General features: G+C 48.0%; 1 protein-coding gene across 1 annotated transcript in view; it reads right to left on the reverse strand.

Moving 5' to 3' along the window:
* Positions 1-18,273, reverse strand: part of LOC131588716 (M1-specific T cell receptor alpha chain-like) — a 221,624-nt gene that overhangs the window by 958 nt on the left and 202,393 nt on the right. The window contains exons 4-6 of the mRNA XM_058857643.1: positions 2,054-2,317; positions 1,560-1,607; positions 454-563 (exon numbers count right to left, since the gene is read on the reverse strand). Coding sequence (XP_058713626.1) covers positions 454-563; positions 1,560-1,607; positions 2,054-2,317 — 422 coding nt within the window. The remainder of the gene's footprint in view (positions 1-453; positions 564-1,559; positions 1,608-2,053; positions 2,318-18,273) is intronic.

Below are 18,273 nucleotides of genomic sequence, written 5' to 3' on the forward strand. Positions count from 1 at the left end.
AGATGTGTTAAATCATTATTTGGGTTACAGTCACAAGTGCACAATTGTAGAGCTGAAGTGTCCAGGCAAGAGGAAGAGAAGAAACAGACACTGGGCAAAAATTAATATATTAGGATTTATATTAAAGTCAATAACCATTAAACTTTCCCAGCTGGAGACAGGTGAGGGGAGAAATCTGATGGATGAATGCAGGCAAGGAAAAGGATGGATGTAGAAATAGAAGGGAGAAATGTCTTGAAAGGAAAAAAAATTCTTATGGACAAGGAAAAGCACTTGAGCAGTGGGTGAAAATTGTATGGCCAGAGGAATGGAGGGGTTTTATTGCTGGCAGACAAAATAAATCTGGATAGACTGAATAATCAGCTATTACAGAGAGAAGGAGCATTCATATCTGAAGAACCAATCCAGATGTTTTCTGACAGGTACTTTCAGATCCCCCCCAAGCATACTCACCTTTTTTTTCTTCCACATAAGCATCGTCATCAGCACATTAAAAATTATTCCTTTCATTAAAACTATTTTGAGGCCCAGCTGTGATAAAGACAGTGTGTTCAAGTGTTCATCTGGAAAAAACAGAAAATGAGAGTTACAAGAGCACTGAGCCATCCTTGTGTTCCAGACAAACTGAAAAGCCCTTTTTAATGAAGCTGCTCTGTTGTGTGATGGAGTCAGCTGGTAGGACAGGAAACGAGATAGGGAGTAGGACTCAGAGACTTTAATTTCTTCCATTCAATTAGCACTTAATTATCCAATATGCCAGTCTGCCAGCCACCTAACTGCTCTTAAATACTGTGCATTGTGAACCCAGGATGCTGCAGGCAGCCCTCCTTCCTCTCTCTAAATTATTTTCAAGATGGGCAGGGGGAAAGCAATTTTGATATTCATCACAAAACACAACTGTATTTGAATTTTATATTTATCTGATGTTACAAAGCCATTTGTATTTGAAAATATGTTGATCTATCCTGGAGAAGGAGGGAGCTGTCAGTAAAAATGCACTGTGAGTTCATCATTGAGAACCTTTCCAGAGAGCTGAAAGGCTGATTGAATCATCCCTGTTTACTGATGAGTATTTGCCTGAAACGGTGTTTTGGAAAGATTTGCAAGAGCACAGCTGCTCTGTGAGCAGGGCAGGCACAGGCTCTGCTCTTTGAAGTGGCTGGAGCAGCAGATCCTTGGACTGCTCAGCTATTGTTCCATCAGGTGTTGGTGCACCCAAAATAACCCAGCTCCTCTGAAGGCTGAAATGAGGCAGTGCTGACTCACAGCAGTGCCTGGAGTCACTCTGGGGTGGGCAGCAGCTCTGTGGTGGGTCAGAGCAAGAGCATGTGGGCACAGGCTGCACCATAAAATCATCAGCTTGGAGCAAGAAGGCTGCATTAACACGACCACTTTTGGCCTTGATGTTTAAAGTCTGTGGAGGCCCTCTTGGAAATTTTCTCTCTGACATTTTGCTGCTTAAAAAACTAATTCTGCAAGCAGGGAAAACCAGCAAAAACCTGGGATGACATTTACTTTAGTCAGGCCAAAATCTTCTCCTAAAATGCTGTGTTACATACCTGTCCTGAAGTGTAGGGACAGCCCTGTGACACAGACAGCGCTGGCACCTGCAGAGAGTAACAGTGAATTTGATTAACAACAAAAATGTGCTTCTTCAGAGGTCTGCAAAGATATCTCTGCTTAGAAGGATTAAATTAGAGTTTCTGGCTAACAAACCCTAACAAACACTCTTTTCTCCTTTTTTCAGGGCAAGCATAAAATATGATCTGATTAAAGTTCAGTGTCTCATCAGAGGAAGGAATTCCAAGCCTTCTATCCCCTCACAATGTGTTTTTAAGATCTCTCTGCTATGACTGTACCAGTCTACTGACCCTTAATCTTGTTTTACACCAAAGAGGAAGGAGAGAGAAAACAGAGGCAACGAGGCAACATTCCTCTGTCTTGTGGGATTGTAGTGGAGCCTGCAGGGCTGGGAGCTGCAGCCCAGTCCTGCTCACACCAACAGCACCCAGAGCACCTCCAACCCTTCTCACAGCCCCAGAAATGCCATTACCACTCTCAGGGTCCTCGCCCTCCAGCTCTCCAAAGCCCTCGTGGCTGGCACTGCACTGCAGCTCGTCTCTCCTGGCCCAGTAGGTGGACAGGTAGCTGGATTCCTCTCTGTTCCCAGCACCTGCCACCTCCACCACAGTGGACGTGTGCTGCTCAGCTGAGTTAAGAGTGAGCTTCTCAGGGGAGTAATCTGTGATAAGGCACATTTCCAGATCCTGGTCATCTGTAGAGGTCAGCCTGTAGGCTGAGGGAGATGGAGTAACTTCTGCAAGTGGAGAAAAGAAGAGGCATTAGGTCAGATTAGGCATTCATAGCTCCTTCAGTCTTAACATACAGCCACTTGGAAATGCAGGTTTCTCCATTATTCCAGTGGGAAGTTGCCTGATCATTGGGATCTTGTTCCAGGACACCTTCAGAGCACCAAAGCATCTACAGCAGGAGATGCAGAAGCTACTTCTGTTGACTTACGTTGTGTGGGAGACACAGAGTGGCCAGGCAGAATTCCTGGAGCATCTGTAAAGGCTTGTGGACATCCCCACCCTGGATGTCCCTGGCCATTCCTCTCAGTGCCAGCTCTCTGGACTCTGGCAGCTTGGCCTGGCTGCAGCCAGGGTGTGTGTGACAGCTGCAGAGAGCACTGAGCAGCCTGGCCCAGCAGAAGGTGTCCCTGCCCATGGCTGGAACGTGGTCTCCAGGTCCCTGCCAACCCAAACCATGCTGGGATTTTGTGATCCTTGAGACAGCCCAGGGCCATTCTGCTTATTCTGCAAATGTTTGGTCAAACAAATGCAAAATCCCCCCTGTGTCCTGAGGGGCAGAGGATAAACCACTAAACCTGGAGGGTGTCCACATTTACCAGCAGCCTGCTGCTGGTGCTCCTACAGCAGAGAGCCTGAGCCACTGCAAAGGGGAACACAGGGCTGCACTCAGGGAAAGAAAGGGGAAGCAAACAAATATTTCATCGTGTTCCACCTCTTGTACCAAACTTGTATACAAAATTTTACCCTGCAGAGAAGGGTTTGAGGCACTAAAGGCTGCAGATATAACACCTGGGGCTCATCACTATTTCCTTGCTTCAAGCTCTGCTAGTGAGTCAGACTGGGATTTTCCACACAGAAAACACAACCTGTGGTTAAACCCATTTTTGCATATTTAGATTTATTCTTATCCTCTAAGCATACATTCCATCTAATTCTATGAGAAGGTGCATTCCTAACTAACAGTAAAATGTTCCAGACACTGCAGTGCTCTCATGATGACTCAATGAAATATTACAGACATGCTGTAGCCACAGTGCAGGTTTGGGGCTCTCAGCAGCCCTGTGGCTGCATTTTCTGTTGGCCTTCACAGATTTCAGTGAGAGCTTCAGTTCACATTTATAAACTGATGAAGTGTTACTGTGTAGGACTGAGAGTTGAGATTAATCTTTGCTTTCTCCCTGTTCACACACCTCACTGATAAATATTGTAGAAATACTGAAGACAATGAAGAAACTCCCAGATGAAGAAATTTTCATTTCTTCCCATGGGAAAGGTCTAGAAAGTATCCCAAAATCTTCTTTATCATTGAAATAAATATTCTTTATCTGTTCTGCACCTTGCTGTTGCCACCTCAGAGAGCCACACTTCTCTATTAGTATCATCTCAGAAAAAAAATAATCCACAAAGCCCAAGGGTTCATTTTCTGGCCCATCTCCTGAACTGTAATTCATCTGTTCTAGCTTTGCCCTGGCTTTGAAGAACCTGATGAGACTCTTTGCAAACTATGCAGAAATACAGCCTAATGTCTGTTGGGACCCCCTTGCCTCCCATACTCCCAGCCAGTGTTTTGGAAATAGTGATTGTTTGTTAGGGAGAGGAATGCAGGAGCTGGTAAAAAGCTTGATTATAGATCCCTGTTAAAAATACAGATGAGATGAGGGTAGATCATGGCCATGGGGTACATGGAAATGAAAGAGAAGAGGAGGAATTTGTCAAGCTGCTCTCCTCTCTCATCACGAGTACTGTGTTTTCTGAAGAGATAAATATCTCCCTCTGTCCAAATTAGGGTGTTTTTCTCCTTTTCAATGCTTTGATCTTGAACACATAAAACAATAAACTCTGTTTTTTACAGGAAGCTTCAGCAGTTTTGCAAAATATTAGTTTCCTGTTCTTACTCAGAGTGGCTGCTGCCTCTCTTCTGGTGCTGCAGTTCAGTTCCTGTAAGTTCCTTTGTGTATTTGCCCATGGCTATGAAGGTTTGAGATAGTTTTGGTAAATAACATCTACTCTAACCACAGCCCTGTGACCTGTTATTCTGTCTTAATGAGCTGCTGCTGGAGGTGCTGTATATGTATGGCCTCTATTTACAGGAAAGAGTGAGAAGTACAAAATGATGCTCTGAGCTTTCCATGCTGCCTTATTTTATCTTTACTGAAGCAGGAGCTGTTGGAATGCTGTTCCTGCCTGGTCTAGAGGCTGATTTCAGGGGAGTTGAACTCTGTTCCAACATTAGACTGAGACCTGTGCCTTTTCTTTTTTTCCCTCCAGACAAGCTCTAGTAGAAATCCTGAACTGGTTTAATTCCCAGGTGGTGTCATGCAGAAAATGATCACATTCTCCATTCCTTCCAAAGCAAACTGCATCCCTGGTCAGACTGGAATTGGTGTGACAGAATTTTTGGTGCTCTTACCATTCCTCAGCCTGAGACATGATATTCCAGAGCTGGAGTCAGCCTGGAGCTGCCCCACTCCAGGAACACCTGTATCCCCTGCCCACTCATACAGGCCAAGGAATTAAGAAGCACTTTAGTGATGTTTCCTGTCTGTCCTGCAGTGCATGTTCCAAGGGGTCTGCCAGAGTCTTCTCTGAAATCTGTCATATTGTAGAAATATTGAAGACAGCTTAGCTCCCAGATGAAGAAATTTGAATTTCTTTCCATGGGGAAAGTCTAGAAAGGGCCTCAAAATCTTCTTTATCACTGAAATATTCTTCATCTGTTCTGTTCCCAGCTGGATGTTGGGGTGGCTACAGCAAGACTAAAGGAACACATTTAAGACAGGAACCCTTCCTAGACTTTCCAGGCTCTGTCTGGAGACACTGGGGCAGCAGAAGCAGGTCCTAGTCCAGCATCTGCCCATGTCATCCAAAGTGCAGAGAACTCTGAGGAGAGATTCAGTGTTTGCAAATATCAATATGCTGCTTTACTGACAGACCTCAGGCCTAATTCTGGTCTCCTTCCAAAAAATGTGTTTGTTATTGCCTCTGTAATTATACTTGGGGAAGTCAAACTACCAAAACTATCCAAAATCTTTCTCACAAGCTTTTAAGGGAAAGATTTCCCACTAAACCAAAAGTAATGGTGAATTAAGAGGGAGATACCCAGTATGTGAGGAGAAATCAAGTGCTCAATGGAATAAATAGTTCTCTAGTACCAAACCAGGAGAAGTCCTGGACTTCTAGCATGTGTTCATGTTCAGCAAAACTTGAGATGATTTTTTTCTGAATTTTTTCTTATTGGGAAGCAATACCCTCTTTGTGTTCATATCTGGATCTACTCAGGCACCATCTAAACCACAGGAGAGAATTGCTACTATCTCCTCTGCAGCTCCTTTCAACAATGTTAAGAAAAGATTTTTGCAGGTCAGAAGGAGCAATTCTGTTTATCTAATCCACTCTCTCACACGTAACTGAGATGGATTAATCCAGCTGTGTGACAATTTCCTTAAAACAAAAAGACTTGAAGTGTCTGCTCATGAATCTCCTGACAACCTCTGTAATTTTCACAAAATGCTTTTCCATGTGTTTTCTTCCAAAATCAGACTGGTTTTCATTTGGCAGATGAAGTTTTCAGTTAAATATAGCAGAGATTTTGTTTCCAGAAAAAAATAAAAATAAAAATCTTAGAATGCAATGGTTATAGATTTTAAAAAAGAAAGGTCATGACATATTCTCTTAGGCTAAGACTTACAAAATCCAGTCTCTAAGCCCTTAGTCAGAAGAACCTCCAGTCACCATGCCATGGCTATTAAACCTGGGTTTAATAAGTTTTAATCAGCTTTAATAAGCTTTAACCAGCTTCTCCTGTTGTTCTGTTCTTCAGTGGGTCACAGCCAAGCCCTCCTGGCATCCCAAGACAGCATCTCTATTCCAACTGGCTTTTGCCAAGGGAAGCTGAAAAGAAGTTGTAATATTCTTCCATGAAATCCCTGGTCCATCTGATGCCATGATGGGTTTTTTTTCCTTTTGTTTTTATATAGCTTATACATAGTCTCAGTTCTCCTAGCATACATACTTGTCATTCTTTAAGCCTGATATCTTTGCATATCCTGGTGTTCTGCTAGGCCAGAAGAACAAACATCCTAAAGGCCTCACAGCTGGAGGCTGGAACACCTTACACTATCTTGAGCAACCAAGGTTCTCTCCAGAACACTTTCTGTAAACTCAGATTAATCCCATTTGGGGGGAATACATTAGAATAGGAAATTTCATGCCATTCATTTAAGCTTCTCATTAATCTTTGTCAGATATGCAAATTTGCAAGGTGTATAAAATTGTATCCACAATCTCCCATATGTGCACATTTCAGCGTATTCCACCTTGATGAATTGTTACACCTAAGGATCCTCATTAAATACCGAGATAAAAACCCTTTTATCCCTTAACCATGCCTGGCTCTTAATTCTAGGACCAGAGAAAAAGGCATCACATCTACCCAATAAACAAATGATGTACCAATCCTGCTGTTAATATGGAACAGAAAGCTCAAACTCACTTGGGGTCACAAGAAGCTGAGTCCCAGTTCCAAATGTGGGTTTCCTGTATCCCTGGTTGGCACACTGGTACCAGCCTCTACAAAAATGTGGGCAGGCTTTTGCTGTCCATACTGGCAGGTCAACAGACAGTCCAGAGCAGGGGATAACTTAAGGAAGCAGTGATGAAAGATGCTGACTTAAAACACTATCAAAGTACCAAGTAAATCTACTAGGAAGTTATCAGGATCAGAAACAGAGGGATCAAATTTAAAAGATGTTCATTCATTCACTGGTTATAGTTGTGTGGTGCTGTGTATTTTGAGGCAACATAAGGAATGATCTGCTTTTCCACTTGTAATATCACATAAAATTCCAGATCACTGAGCCCTGCAGCTGTGGTTACAGCCTTTCAGTCCAGCTTTTCTCCTGAGTATTTACTACCCATGTGCCTTGATCACCAACAAGGTTCTTTTTCCTAATACCAGTTTTATCCCTCTCCACCCCCATAACTCACAGGAAATCTCTGTGAGGACCCTGCTGGCCTTGGTTACAGTAATGTCCTCACAGGTTTCAGTGGCACACTGTGCTCCTGTCTAGGTCTTGGAGCCTCACAGGCAGTCAGATAATTCCATTTTTTGGGAATTCACACTCTGTCTCTCAGCTGTGCAGTGCCTGGAGCGCTACAAATGCTCCTGCAGCTGCAACAGCTCAGCAGAGCTGCCAGTCCCCGTCCCAGCCAGAATCCCCTTGCAATATTTGTGGATAACAGTGTCCATACATCAGATAACCCAGCCAAAAGCAGTCAATCCCCATTCCCACACTGATATTAAAAATGTTGTAGTGCAATGCTCCTTGGTGGAATTCTGATGCCAGCAAAAACCAGCTAAAATGGTGATAATCACCCTAAGTGGATATTTTCTAAATCATGGAATCACAGAGTGGTTTGGATTGGAGAGAACTTTAAATGTCATCTAAGTCAACTCTCCTGCAATGACCAGGGACAACTTCAAAGAAATAAGATTGATCAGAACCCCATCCAAACTGACCTTGAATGTTTCCAGGAATGGGGCATGTATCACTTCTCTGGGCAACCTGTCCTGGTGTTTCACCACTCTCACAGTAAAAAAATTTCTTCTTTAACTCCATTTGGATCTACCCTCTTTTAGTTTAAAACCATTACTCTCTGTCCTGTCACTACAGGTTGCTTTTAAAACTTATTCTCCATCTTTCTTATAAGTCTATAGGTACATTTAAGTACTGAAAGGCTGAAATAAGGTCTCTCTGGAGCCTTGTCCAGTCTAAACCACCCAGCCTGTCCTCCCAGGAGAGCTTCTCCATCCCTCTGAGCATTTTTGTGGCGCTCCTGTTCATCCACTCCAGCAGGTCCTTGTCTTTCCTGGGAGCCCAGAGGTGGGCACAGCTCTGCAGGTGGGGTCTCACCAGGGCAGGGCAGAGCAGAGGGGGAGAATCAATCCCTCAGCTGAGGATACAGCCCAGGATGGGCTTGGCTTTCTGGGCTGTGGGTGCACATCCCTGGCTCTTGGACAGCATTCTAAATATTATAAATATCCTTGCTTTTCAATGCATCTCTATCTGACTTGTATAATCCCTGACTCTTCTTGAGGCCAATGGAAGTGGCATGGATAGATCCTTTAGGAGAGAACAAATCCACATGACTGACCTTGCAGAAGAGCAGAACCAGGCTTTGTCTTAGCTGATCCCAGGAGTGCAATCAGGGGAGGAGCACTGGAAGCCTGAGCCTGCCAGCTTGGACAGCTGCCCTGAGCTAAATGTCACTACAATGCCCTTGGCAGCTGCCATTCCCCGGATCTCGGTGTGAATTAACAAACTTACAAATTAGTAAAAAGATGAGGGTAAATGTACCTGGCAAAACCAGAAGTCTTGTCCCAGATCCAAATGTGGGTTTATAATTATTTCCATAGCCACACAATAGCACAAGCCTCTACAATATCCAGAGCAGCATTGAATGGAACCTACAGCAATTAAATACTCCACCAAAAGAAATCCTGTTTATCTCTATGAACAAATAGATCCATTTGCTTAGGACTTTTCCATCTATTGACTTTCTTTTCATCTGGTATTTTGCATTTTGCACCCCCAAACACACTCTCCTTCCTATTCCCCTCAACCATATTTGTCCAATTGTTTCCAGAAATCCACCTGCACTACAACTTCTATTCTCCATATTATTCCTCATTTATTTATTCTGCCAGTCAGATTCCTCTTAGAAAAATTAATTTATTTAGTGTTACTGCACAGCTCCCCTAGGGACTGATGGTGCAGTGAAACTTCCATCATCCCATTCTCTTGGATTTGCCATCTGAATTATTCAAGGGTTAATCCAGAACAAAGTTGCCATTTAGTTTTTGAGTAGAAAGCTCTTTTTGCTGTGCAGTTTCTTTGGGGTGGGGAGATCATTGCTCGTTCTGCCACTAAACCCTGAGGTTTCAGGATGCATCAGGGACCTTCCTCCAGTGTGACCAGAGGAAGATCTGGAGCAACTGCACACAGATGTGGCCATAATGTTAAATCTGGAGACACCTACATGAACTCAGAGCTCTGATTTATAGCCCCTTTAGCTTGCTGATGGCTCCATGTAAACTTGGGATTTTCATTTCTCTCAGATCTTTTTGAAGAGGGTTGGGGTGGGGGGGAGGAGTAATTTTAAAAAAGAGAATTTTCCTCAGAGGTTTCCAGAAGGAATTCTTTTCCTATGCTGTTGTTTTTTAACTTTCAGAATCAAATATTAACAATCACTACTATTTTAAGAAATGGAAACATTACTTTTCAAGAGTAAACTCACTTAATTTAGATACTAAATAATCCTAAAAATATTTTAAATAAATTTTGAAAATTTGATACATTTACAACAAATATTGATATCTTGGCAAATGTTACTTTCCTTCCCTTTTACGAAGGGTTTCAAATGAGAGACGAGGTGTAGGGGTTTGGGGGGATTTTTTTTTTCATACATTTGTGGCAGCAACAGTCAAAGCACACTTTTCTCTCCATCCTTTTTCCTTCAGAAAAAAATACTTTGTGGTAAGGGTCACCTTTCCATTCTTCCAGTAAAGTCATTCAGTAATTAACTTTGCTTCTTTCCCTATTTCCCCTCCATCCAAATATTTATCCCACCCTCAGTTTTAAGGCTGTTTACACTGTTCTCCATCAGTTCCAGATCTTCACTTCTAAAGTGCTCCAAGCTTCACCTGGATGTTTCAGGGCAAGGTAAATCCCCAGGACTCAACACAAGCTGGCTGTGACATGAGCTTGGTCTCATTCTTGAGGTCAAGCTCCCAGAGTTTCCTGACTGTCTTGTGTTTAATAATCACAGAAACCCACCCCCTATGGTTGCAGCTCAAGGATCTCCAAAGCACACACCCAATATGTGCATTTTTGTGTTCACATACAATTATGAGTCTGGTTATCTCCAACTATTCCTATCCACATACAAGAAAAGTCCTTTTTACCTGCTACAGCTTTATGAAACCAGTTTCACCCTCTGCATTTTGCTGGTCTGTGCTGGCTTTCACCATTTTGCTTTGCTTCTCCTCTGCTTGAGGAGCCTGATATAGGAGCCCTCTTCCTGTTGACTATTCCAAGAAAAATCCTCTTGCACCTGTAAAACCTCTGCTATGTTCACTCTCAGGAAAAGGGAGGGAAGAATACACTTGTAGCCATGGAAATCATTTGCTCTTAATACCAATTGAAAATTCATAGTCCTGTTGCTAAAATATTTCAGGGCTGGCAAAATAACTTGTGAACTGAAAGGAGTTCTTCCACCTGGGAATTCAGACATACCTGGAGAAACCATGAGTTTGGTTCCAGCTCCAAATGTAGGCTTGCCATAAGTCCCAGAGTCACACTGTGGCACAATGCTTTGCAAAATGGTGCACTGGGATGTGTTTGCTGGGTGAAGGCTGGAGAACAGGGTGGTGCAAGGTTTTACTGGAAGCAGCTCACAGAACCACAAAATGAACTAGGTTGGAAAAGACCTTTGAGATCATCAAGTCCAACCTATCACCCAACACCTGCTCATGAACTAAAGCTTGGCACTGAGCACCATATCCAGGCTTTGTTAAACCCTCCAGGGATGGTTACTCCACCACCTCCCTGGGCAGACAATTCCAGTGCCCAATCAGTCCCAATTCCGGTAAAGAATTTTTTTCTGATGTCCAACCTAAACTTCTCCTGGTGCAGCTTAAGACTTTTCTCCTCTCATTCTATCAGTGGTCACCTGGGAGAAGAGCCCGAGCCCCACCTGGCTGCACCCTCCTGTCTGGGGGTTGTAGAGAGTGATGAGGTCTCCCCTGAGCCTCCTCCGGACTAAACATCCCCATCTCCCTCAGCCACTCCTCACAGGACTTGTGCTCCAGACTCCTCACCAGCCTTGTTGCCCTTCTCTGGACACACTCCAGCCCCTCCATGTCCTTCCTAAATTGGGGGCTCAGGACTGGACACAGGACTCGAGGTGCTGCCCAACCAGTGCCAAGCACAGGGCAAGAATCCCTGCCCTGCTCCTGCTGGCCACACCATTCCTGATCCAGGCCAGGGCCCATTGGCCTTCTTGTCCCCCAGGGCACACTGCTGGCTCATGTCCAGCCTGCTGTCCATCTGTACTGACCCCCAGGTCCCTTTCTCCCAGCCACTCTGTCCCCAGCCTGTAGCACTGCAGGGGTTGTTGTGGCCAAAGTGCAGGACCCAGCACTTGGACTTGTTAAACCCCACATAGTTGGACCTGTCTCACTTATCCAGCCTGTCCAGGTCCCTCTGCAGAGCCCCCCTGCCCTCCAACAGATCCACACATGCTCACCAACATCACTGGCTAACACCTCAGCATAGATAAGCACTTCCTTCAGCCCCATTCCTCTGCCTGGTTCATTCACCATCTGTGTATTCTGTCCCCTCCACACAGCAGCAGCATCTGTCCATCACTGCATGCACACACAACCTCCCAGGCTGGGTTTGGAGCCTCCTGACAGCTGCTGTTGAGTCTCACCAGCCTGTGTCACCTTTCCACTCTCTTCTCTTGCAGTGTCCACCCTCCCTTGCAAGCTGCTCTTCATGTTGTAATGATTCATACTTGGAAAAGCAACACAGAATTGTTCAGGTTGGGAAAACTCTCTAAAACCATTAAGTTGAACCCATACCCCAGCATGTTCACCCCCAAACCGTGTAATTTAGCAGGGAATGTCCAAACACATCCTCTCAATCCCCACAACTAACAGGAAAGATCCACAGCTTGTGTCATTCCCATTTCTGCTCTCTGGGCAGTAGCTCCAGTAGTTCTACAGTTCCCAGCAGTAACACAGAGATCACTGATGCTGTTTGTTGCCAACAGCTTGAACTGCATTTTGCTCTTCCTTTTCAAACATTCATCCTGTTTTTAAGTGGACTGAAATTTTCCACTAGGTTCACTGTCCCAAAGCTCAGAAATCATATTTAGTCTTACATATCCCTGCTTTTGCATTTCTCTTACTTGTTGTCACTTTTCCAATGCTTTTTTTCGCCAGCATGGACACATTTCCAGTACACACTGGTTAAGCATAAGGTCTCCCACTTCTTTCCTTGGAAAGCCCAAATTTCTCCACAAAGCCAGAGCACTGCTCTTGGTGCAGCTGGAGCTCAGCATTGTCAGTGTTGAGGCCACCTTGGCTCAGAGGGGACACAACTCACCTGGGACAATGAGAAGTCTGGTTCCACTCCCCCAGGTCAGTTTTCCCCAGTCTCCAGAAGTCACACAGTGTGACAGCTCATTACAAAATGGGGCTCTCCATGCAGCCCCCTCCAGGGCTGTTGCAGGGCTGGGATCCATCCAGAACTGGAGCTGCCCCTGCCAGAGGCTCTAAACAGCCACACAGATTTCCAGACATCTCCTCTGGTCTCTCTTTGCCCCAACCCGATTTCTCTGTTCAAATCCCTGGGGAAAAACTGCCTTTGCCTGTGGTCACTGGACATGTCAGAGATGGGAAGAACTTCCCCCTCAGTTATCAGGGACTGGTTTAGGATGCCTGTCCCAAAGACTGCTTGCACTGGAATGGCAAGAGGGAAGGAAAGAAGGCCCTGGAGCCAGCCTGGATCAGGCTCCCTGACACTGGGCACCTTCCCAGCAGCCCAGATTTGCAGCTGCAGGAGGCAGCTTTGCAGTGCCAGAGGTGTTCCAGCACTGAAAGCCTTGCTCTCCATTTCAGCTGGGCCTTTCCTTCCATTGCCCAGCCCTGGCACAGCCCCAGCACAGAACTGCTGGGTGAGAGGGATTGCAACACTCAGGCACTGAGCACCTCCCTGGCCAGATGGGGAATTCAGCCCCTGAGCCCAGGGTGAGCTGGAGCTGTTGTCAAAGAGGAGAGCAAGTTCCCAATCCCAGGGCTGGGGGCTCCATCTCCTGCAGCACCTCAGGGACTTTGGACAAAGGACACACAAGAAAATCTTCTCACTCACTGGGCTGGATGGACAGGCGGGTCCCTGAGCCAAAGGTCACCTTGTCGTAGCCAGAGCCAAAATCCCACAGCATTTCCTGCCTTAACAAAAAGCCCAGCAAGGCCCTGCAGAGCAGCACCTCTGCCCCAGCCTTTGCCCAGCCATGGCCCTGCTCTGAGGGGCAGCAGAGGGGAGACACAAGGCAGGAGGTGCCTGGGCAAGAGCAGTGCTTGACAAGCTGACTGCCTGGGATGAGGTCAGGGCTTGGGCCAGAAGCCATCACCACTCCATCTCCTCCTCTTCCTCCCCCTCCTCCTCCTCCTCCTGTCCCTGCAGTGTCCCCAGGCCGTGCCCTGCGTTGCTGTCAGGGTGGGAAATCCACAATGGTGAGAGAACCCAGTCTGAGGGCAAAGGTTCCCCGGGGCTCAGAGAGATTTAAGCAATGAGGCACCTGTGCCTGCTCAGCCAGCACTTCTTGGGCATTCCCAGGAGCCTTGTCAGCCTCCTGGAGGTGTCCTTGTGGGAAGCACCATTGCTCACCCATCACTGCTGCCACCGTGACACAAACCAGGCTGCGTGCAGGGACCCTGGGGAGCCAAAGGAGCTCTGGATCCACTGCAGGATCGAGGGGACAAGTGTCCCAGGAGAAGTGTCACTTCTCTGTGACACACACATCCTTCTCTGCTCAGAGGATAGAGGGCAATGGGAACAGGCTGCAAAGAAGCTTTGACTCTGTAACAGAGCAGGCAGGGGCAGAGGGCAGGGAGCCATGTGGGAAAAGCAAATCCAGGGGACACCCAGGCAATGGCAGGGCTGCAGACATTGTGCTTCCCAAACCTCTGCCTCCCTCCAAACAACCACAAGCAAGAGACAAATGAAGCAATTCCACTTCCCAGGACAAGGGTTTGCTCACCTGGCAGGACCGAGAGCAGCGTCCCCTTGCCAAAAATGGTTCTGGCTGCCACATTTACACCCTGACACATTTCATTGCAAAAACTCCTCTGCCAGCCCCACACTTGATCTCAAGCACAAAGCACCTGCAAATCCAGGCCCAGCAAAGCTTCCTGACACACCAGGCTCCACTTGGGTGCCATTCCCTGCAGCAAGGCAGCATCTATTCCCCAGCTCTTGCCTGAAAAGCAGCAGCTCCCTTTGCCTTTCCTGGTTTTTAGCTCCCATGAGAGACGAGTCCCAGGCATGGCAAGGCTTTCCCAGAACCAGGGGCTCTGCTCCTGTGCAGGGACCTGCTGGGCACCCCCAGCTTTGGGTGTGGGTGGGTTTCAGAGGTGGCTCTGAGACCCGTGGCTGCCCCTGGAATTGGGCACATTTTGTGCAGCCCAGAGCCAGATTCCCTTGCTGAGGGAGAGGAGGGCAGGCTGGGCTGGGCCAAATCAGCAGATTCTGTTCCTGTCCCAGGGGAGCCTGCTCCACTCAGCCCCAGGAAAGTGCCCAGGGAAGTGGGAAGGGAGATCAGGGATAGCAGGGCCCAGGAATTCCCCCAGCTGGGCACATCTTGTACTCACTGGGCTTCACAACCAGCTGTGTCCCTGTCCCCAGGATCAGTTTGTAGTTCCCTGAGCTCACACAGTCCTTCACACCCCAACAAAAACCATCAGCTCTGCTGCCACTTCCTCCTCCAGCACCCTGCAGCACAGCAGCTCCTGCCAACCAACACCAGGTACTGGAAGCCAAGAATCACTTCAGCCTTGGAAGGAAGAGTCTGGGGCACCCCATCCCCAGCAGGGATGACAGCTGGGATTGTGGGGCAAACAGGAGCATTGTTCATTGATCCTTTCCTCTCTGGAGCAAAGGAGCAGCTCCCTGGGCTGTGCCAGACACAGCCATCAGCATCCCACCCTGATTTCCAGAGGTCTGGGTGGCTGTGGCAGGAATTGTCTATCCCTGAGCAAGAGGGCTCAGGAGCTCTGTCTGCTTGGGTGAAGGGAGAGAGCAGGGGCTGGCAGGGATGAGCAAAGGATGAAATTCACGGCCTTTTTTAGGCCAGGTCTCTTCTGTAGGCAGAGAAAACAGCAAAATTCCCACAGATTGAATCCATCTCCCTCCACTCCCCTCTCACTGACTGGTGCCACGGGATGAAGCAGGAAAAAGCTTCCACACTTACTGGGATTTACTCTTAGCTGAGTTCCACCTCCAAAGATGACCTTGTTGCCAAAGCCAGCCCCACACAGTGTTTGCCTTCTCAACACAAACCCTGTCAGTCTCCTCAGGGGCTGATTCCCTGGAAAGCTGAGCTTTGCTGGCTGGGCATTTCTTGCACAGTCCCAGCTGGCCATCCCTCTCAGCTCTGGCAGAGATGACCCCTGGGAGCATCTTTGTCCCACAGAGAGAAGATGCAGGTGGTGATCACAGCTCCTCACACAGCACTAGGACCCTGGCCCCCAAATGAGAGCTCTCCTGAAGAGCCATCCTGCACAGCCTGCACACTCACAACTCTCTGCTCTCTGTCTCTCACCCCTCCCACACACCAACTCCAGCCCTGAGCAGAGCCCTTCCCAACACAGCCCAGGTGGTTTTGCTCCAGGTGAGGGATGGCACTTTGCTATTCTCTCCTTCAAGCTGCGCTTCCACCTACCAGGTGTCACCTTCTGTTTGGTCCCATTCCCAAATTCACACTCACTGACAGAAGCCTCAAAATGCACTTTTACTCCAGAAAACAGCACGAGGTTTCCCACTGAGTTCCAGATGTGAATAGGTATTGTCCTTGTCACTGCTTCTGACCCCCACACAGCAGTGTCCTTCTCCTGTCCCATCCCTCTGAGCCCTCAGATTGTAAAAACAATCAAGAAATCCATGCAGATGGAATCCCAGCCCTGTGCCTGTGTGGGGCAGATGAGAAGAGCTGTCCCCAGTGCCAGGGGTGCCCTGGTGCCTCTTCCTCCCCCGTGTTTCAGCCCACAGGACACCTAACCTGGAGCTACTCGGTGACTTTCAGGGAAACTCTGCTGCCAGCCCCGAAGCTGAACCTGCCCAGCCCTGCCCCTGCAAAATGCCACAGCCAGGGCCAGCTTCAGCAAAACCTCACAGCCACCAGACAGCAAACAGCCAGAAGAGAGTGACATCTGGCTCTCCCAGCAGAGGTGGGAGGAAACAGTGAAAGGCAAGGGAAATCACGAATTCCTGAGCTCTGCCATCCTGCCCCACAAACCAGGCTCACCCAGAGCTGCCCACAAGGGCCTGGAGCCCCTGCAGGAGCAGCCAGGGCTGCTCAGGGCACAAGCACTTGTCAGCATCTCACAGATTTCTGTGTCTTTGAGCGTTCCCCCCTCACCAAAGACAACTTTCTGCCCTCAGCCTTCCTCCCACAGCAGCTCACAGTTTTCCCATGGGCAGAGAGAGGACACTGGGCTCTCTGTGCTTACAGAAAGGCTTCCCAACAGTTACACCCCACGTTATTGCCGAGCACATTTCTGCATTGGCCTCTAGGGCTAAAAAGTAATTTTGGCAGGAGATACAAGGTTCTCACACCTGGCTTTGTCCCAGCTCCAAGGGAGGACCAGATCCCATGGAAATCACAGAACAAAAGCCAGCAGAGCAGTGCTCTCATGTGCCCTGGGCACGGCAGGTTTGGTGTGGCTGACAGGGACAGCCCCAGCAGGGCACAGGGGACAATTTTCCAATGGTCACACAGAGCCCGAGGTGAGAATTCCTCTGTGCAAGCACAGCCCCCTTCGAGAGCACACTGAGCTCAGAGCCTGCGCTGGGAGAGAAGGCGCTTCAGGAGTGGGAAAGTGGGATGAAAGGAGGAATTGGAAAGCATTCCCCTTGCATTGGGGAGGAATTGGGAAGCTGACAGGCAAGCTGCTCACTCACTGGGCTGGACGGACAGTCGGGTCCCTGAGCCAAAGGTGATCCTGTAGCTGATGTCACACAGCAGTTCCTGCCCTAACAAAAAGCCCAAGGAGCCTCCTCAGAGCATCAGCTCTCCCTCTGGCTTTGCCCTGCTGGAAATGGGCAAATCCTGTGTCTCTATTGCACACTCCTGGCTTCTCTTTCTCATTTTAAGGCACCTAATTGCAGGAATGCAGCAAGAGGAGACAGCCTGGAGGGAAGAAGAAGCAGCAGCAGCAAAGGTCCTTGGCAGAAGATGCAGCTTTGTCCCTGGTCCAGCTGGAGCTTGGTTGTGCTGGTGACACACAGTGTGAGACACTCCTGCAGGAGCCCAGGGCTCAGGCGGCCTCTCAGCTGCTCTGGGCTCCTGCTGGGAGGACAGGGATGAGCCCTGGCACAGGAGATGCCATTGGCCCTGGGAACTGCAACACCAAGAGGAGGCAAAGAGAAAACCCCAAGGCTTCCTTTCTCAGGCAGTTGGCAAAATCCCTGTCCATTCCTGGCCATGAGACTTCCCAGCACAGTGCCCTAAGGGCTGGCTCCTGCTCTGGTGTGAACCCCACTCTGGCCAGGGCTTTTCCAAATCAACGCCAAGATTTCCTTTCCCTGGGAGCTCAGCTCACCTTTCCTCTCCTGGGTGCCTGTCCTGGGCTGCTGCTGCTGGAGTGCAGCTCCCCAGACAGAATTGTTGGGTGAAATTGCATCCAAATTTCTCCACAAAGCCAGAGCACTGCTCTTGGTGCAGCTGGAGCTCAGCATTGTCAGTGTTGAGACCACCTTGGCTCAGAGGGGACACAACTCACCTGGGACAATGAGAAGTCTGGTTCCACTCCCCCAGGTCAGTTTTCCCCAGTTTCCAGAAGTCACACAGTGTGACAGCTCATTACAAAATGGGGCTCTCCATGCAGCCCCCTCCAGGGCTGTTGCAGGGCTGGGATCCATCCAGAGCTGGAGCTGCCCCTGCCAGAGGCTCTAAACAGCCACACAGATTTCCAGACATCTCCTCTGCCCTCTCTTTGCCCCAACCCGATTTCTCTGTTCAAATCCCTGGGGAAAAACTGCCTTTGCCTGTGGTCACTGGACATGTCAGAGATGGGAAGAACTTCCCCCTCAGTTATCAGGGACCGGTTTAGGATGCCTGTCCCAAAGACTGCTTGCACTGGAATGGCAAGAGGGAAGGAAAGAAGGCCCTGGAGCCA

Source organism: Poecile atricapillus, chromosome 27 (assembly GCF_030490865.1).
Source record: "Poecile atricapillus isolate bPoeAtr1 chromosome 27, bPoeAtr1.hap1, whole genome shotgun sequence".
NCBI lineage: Eukaryota > Metazoa > Chordata > Aves > Passeriformes > Paridae > Poecile > Poecile atricapillus.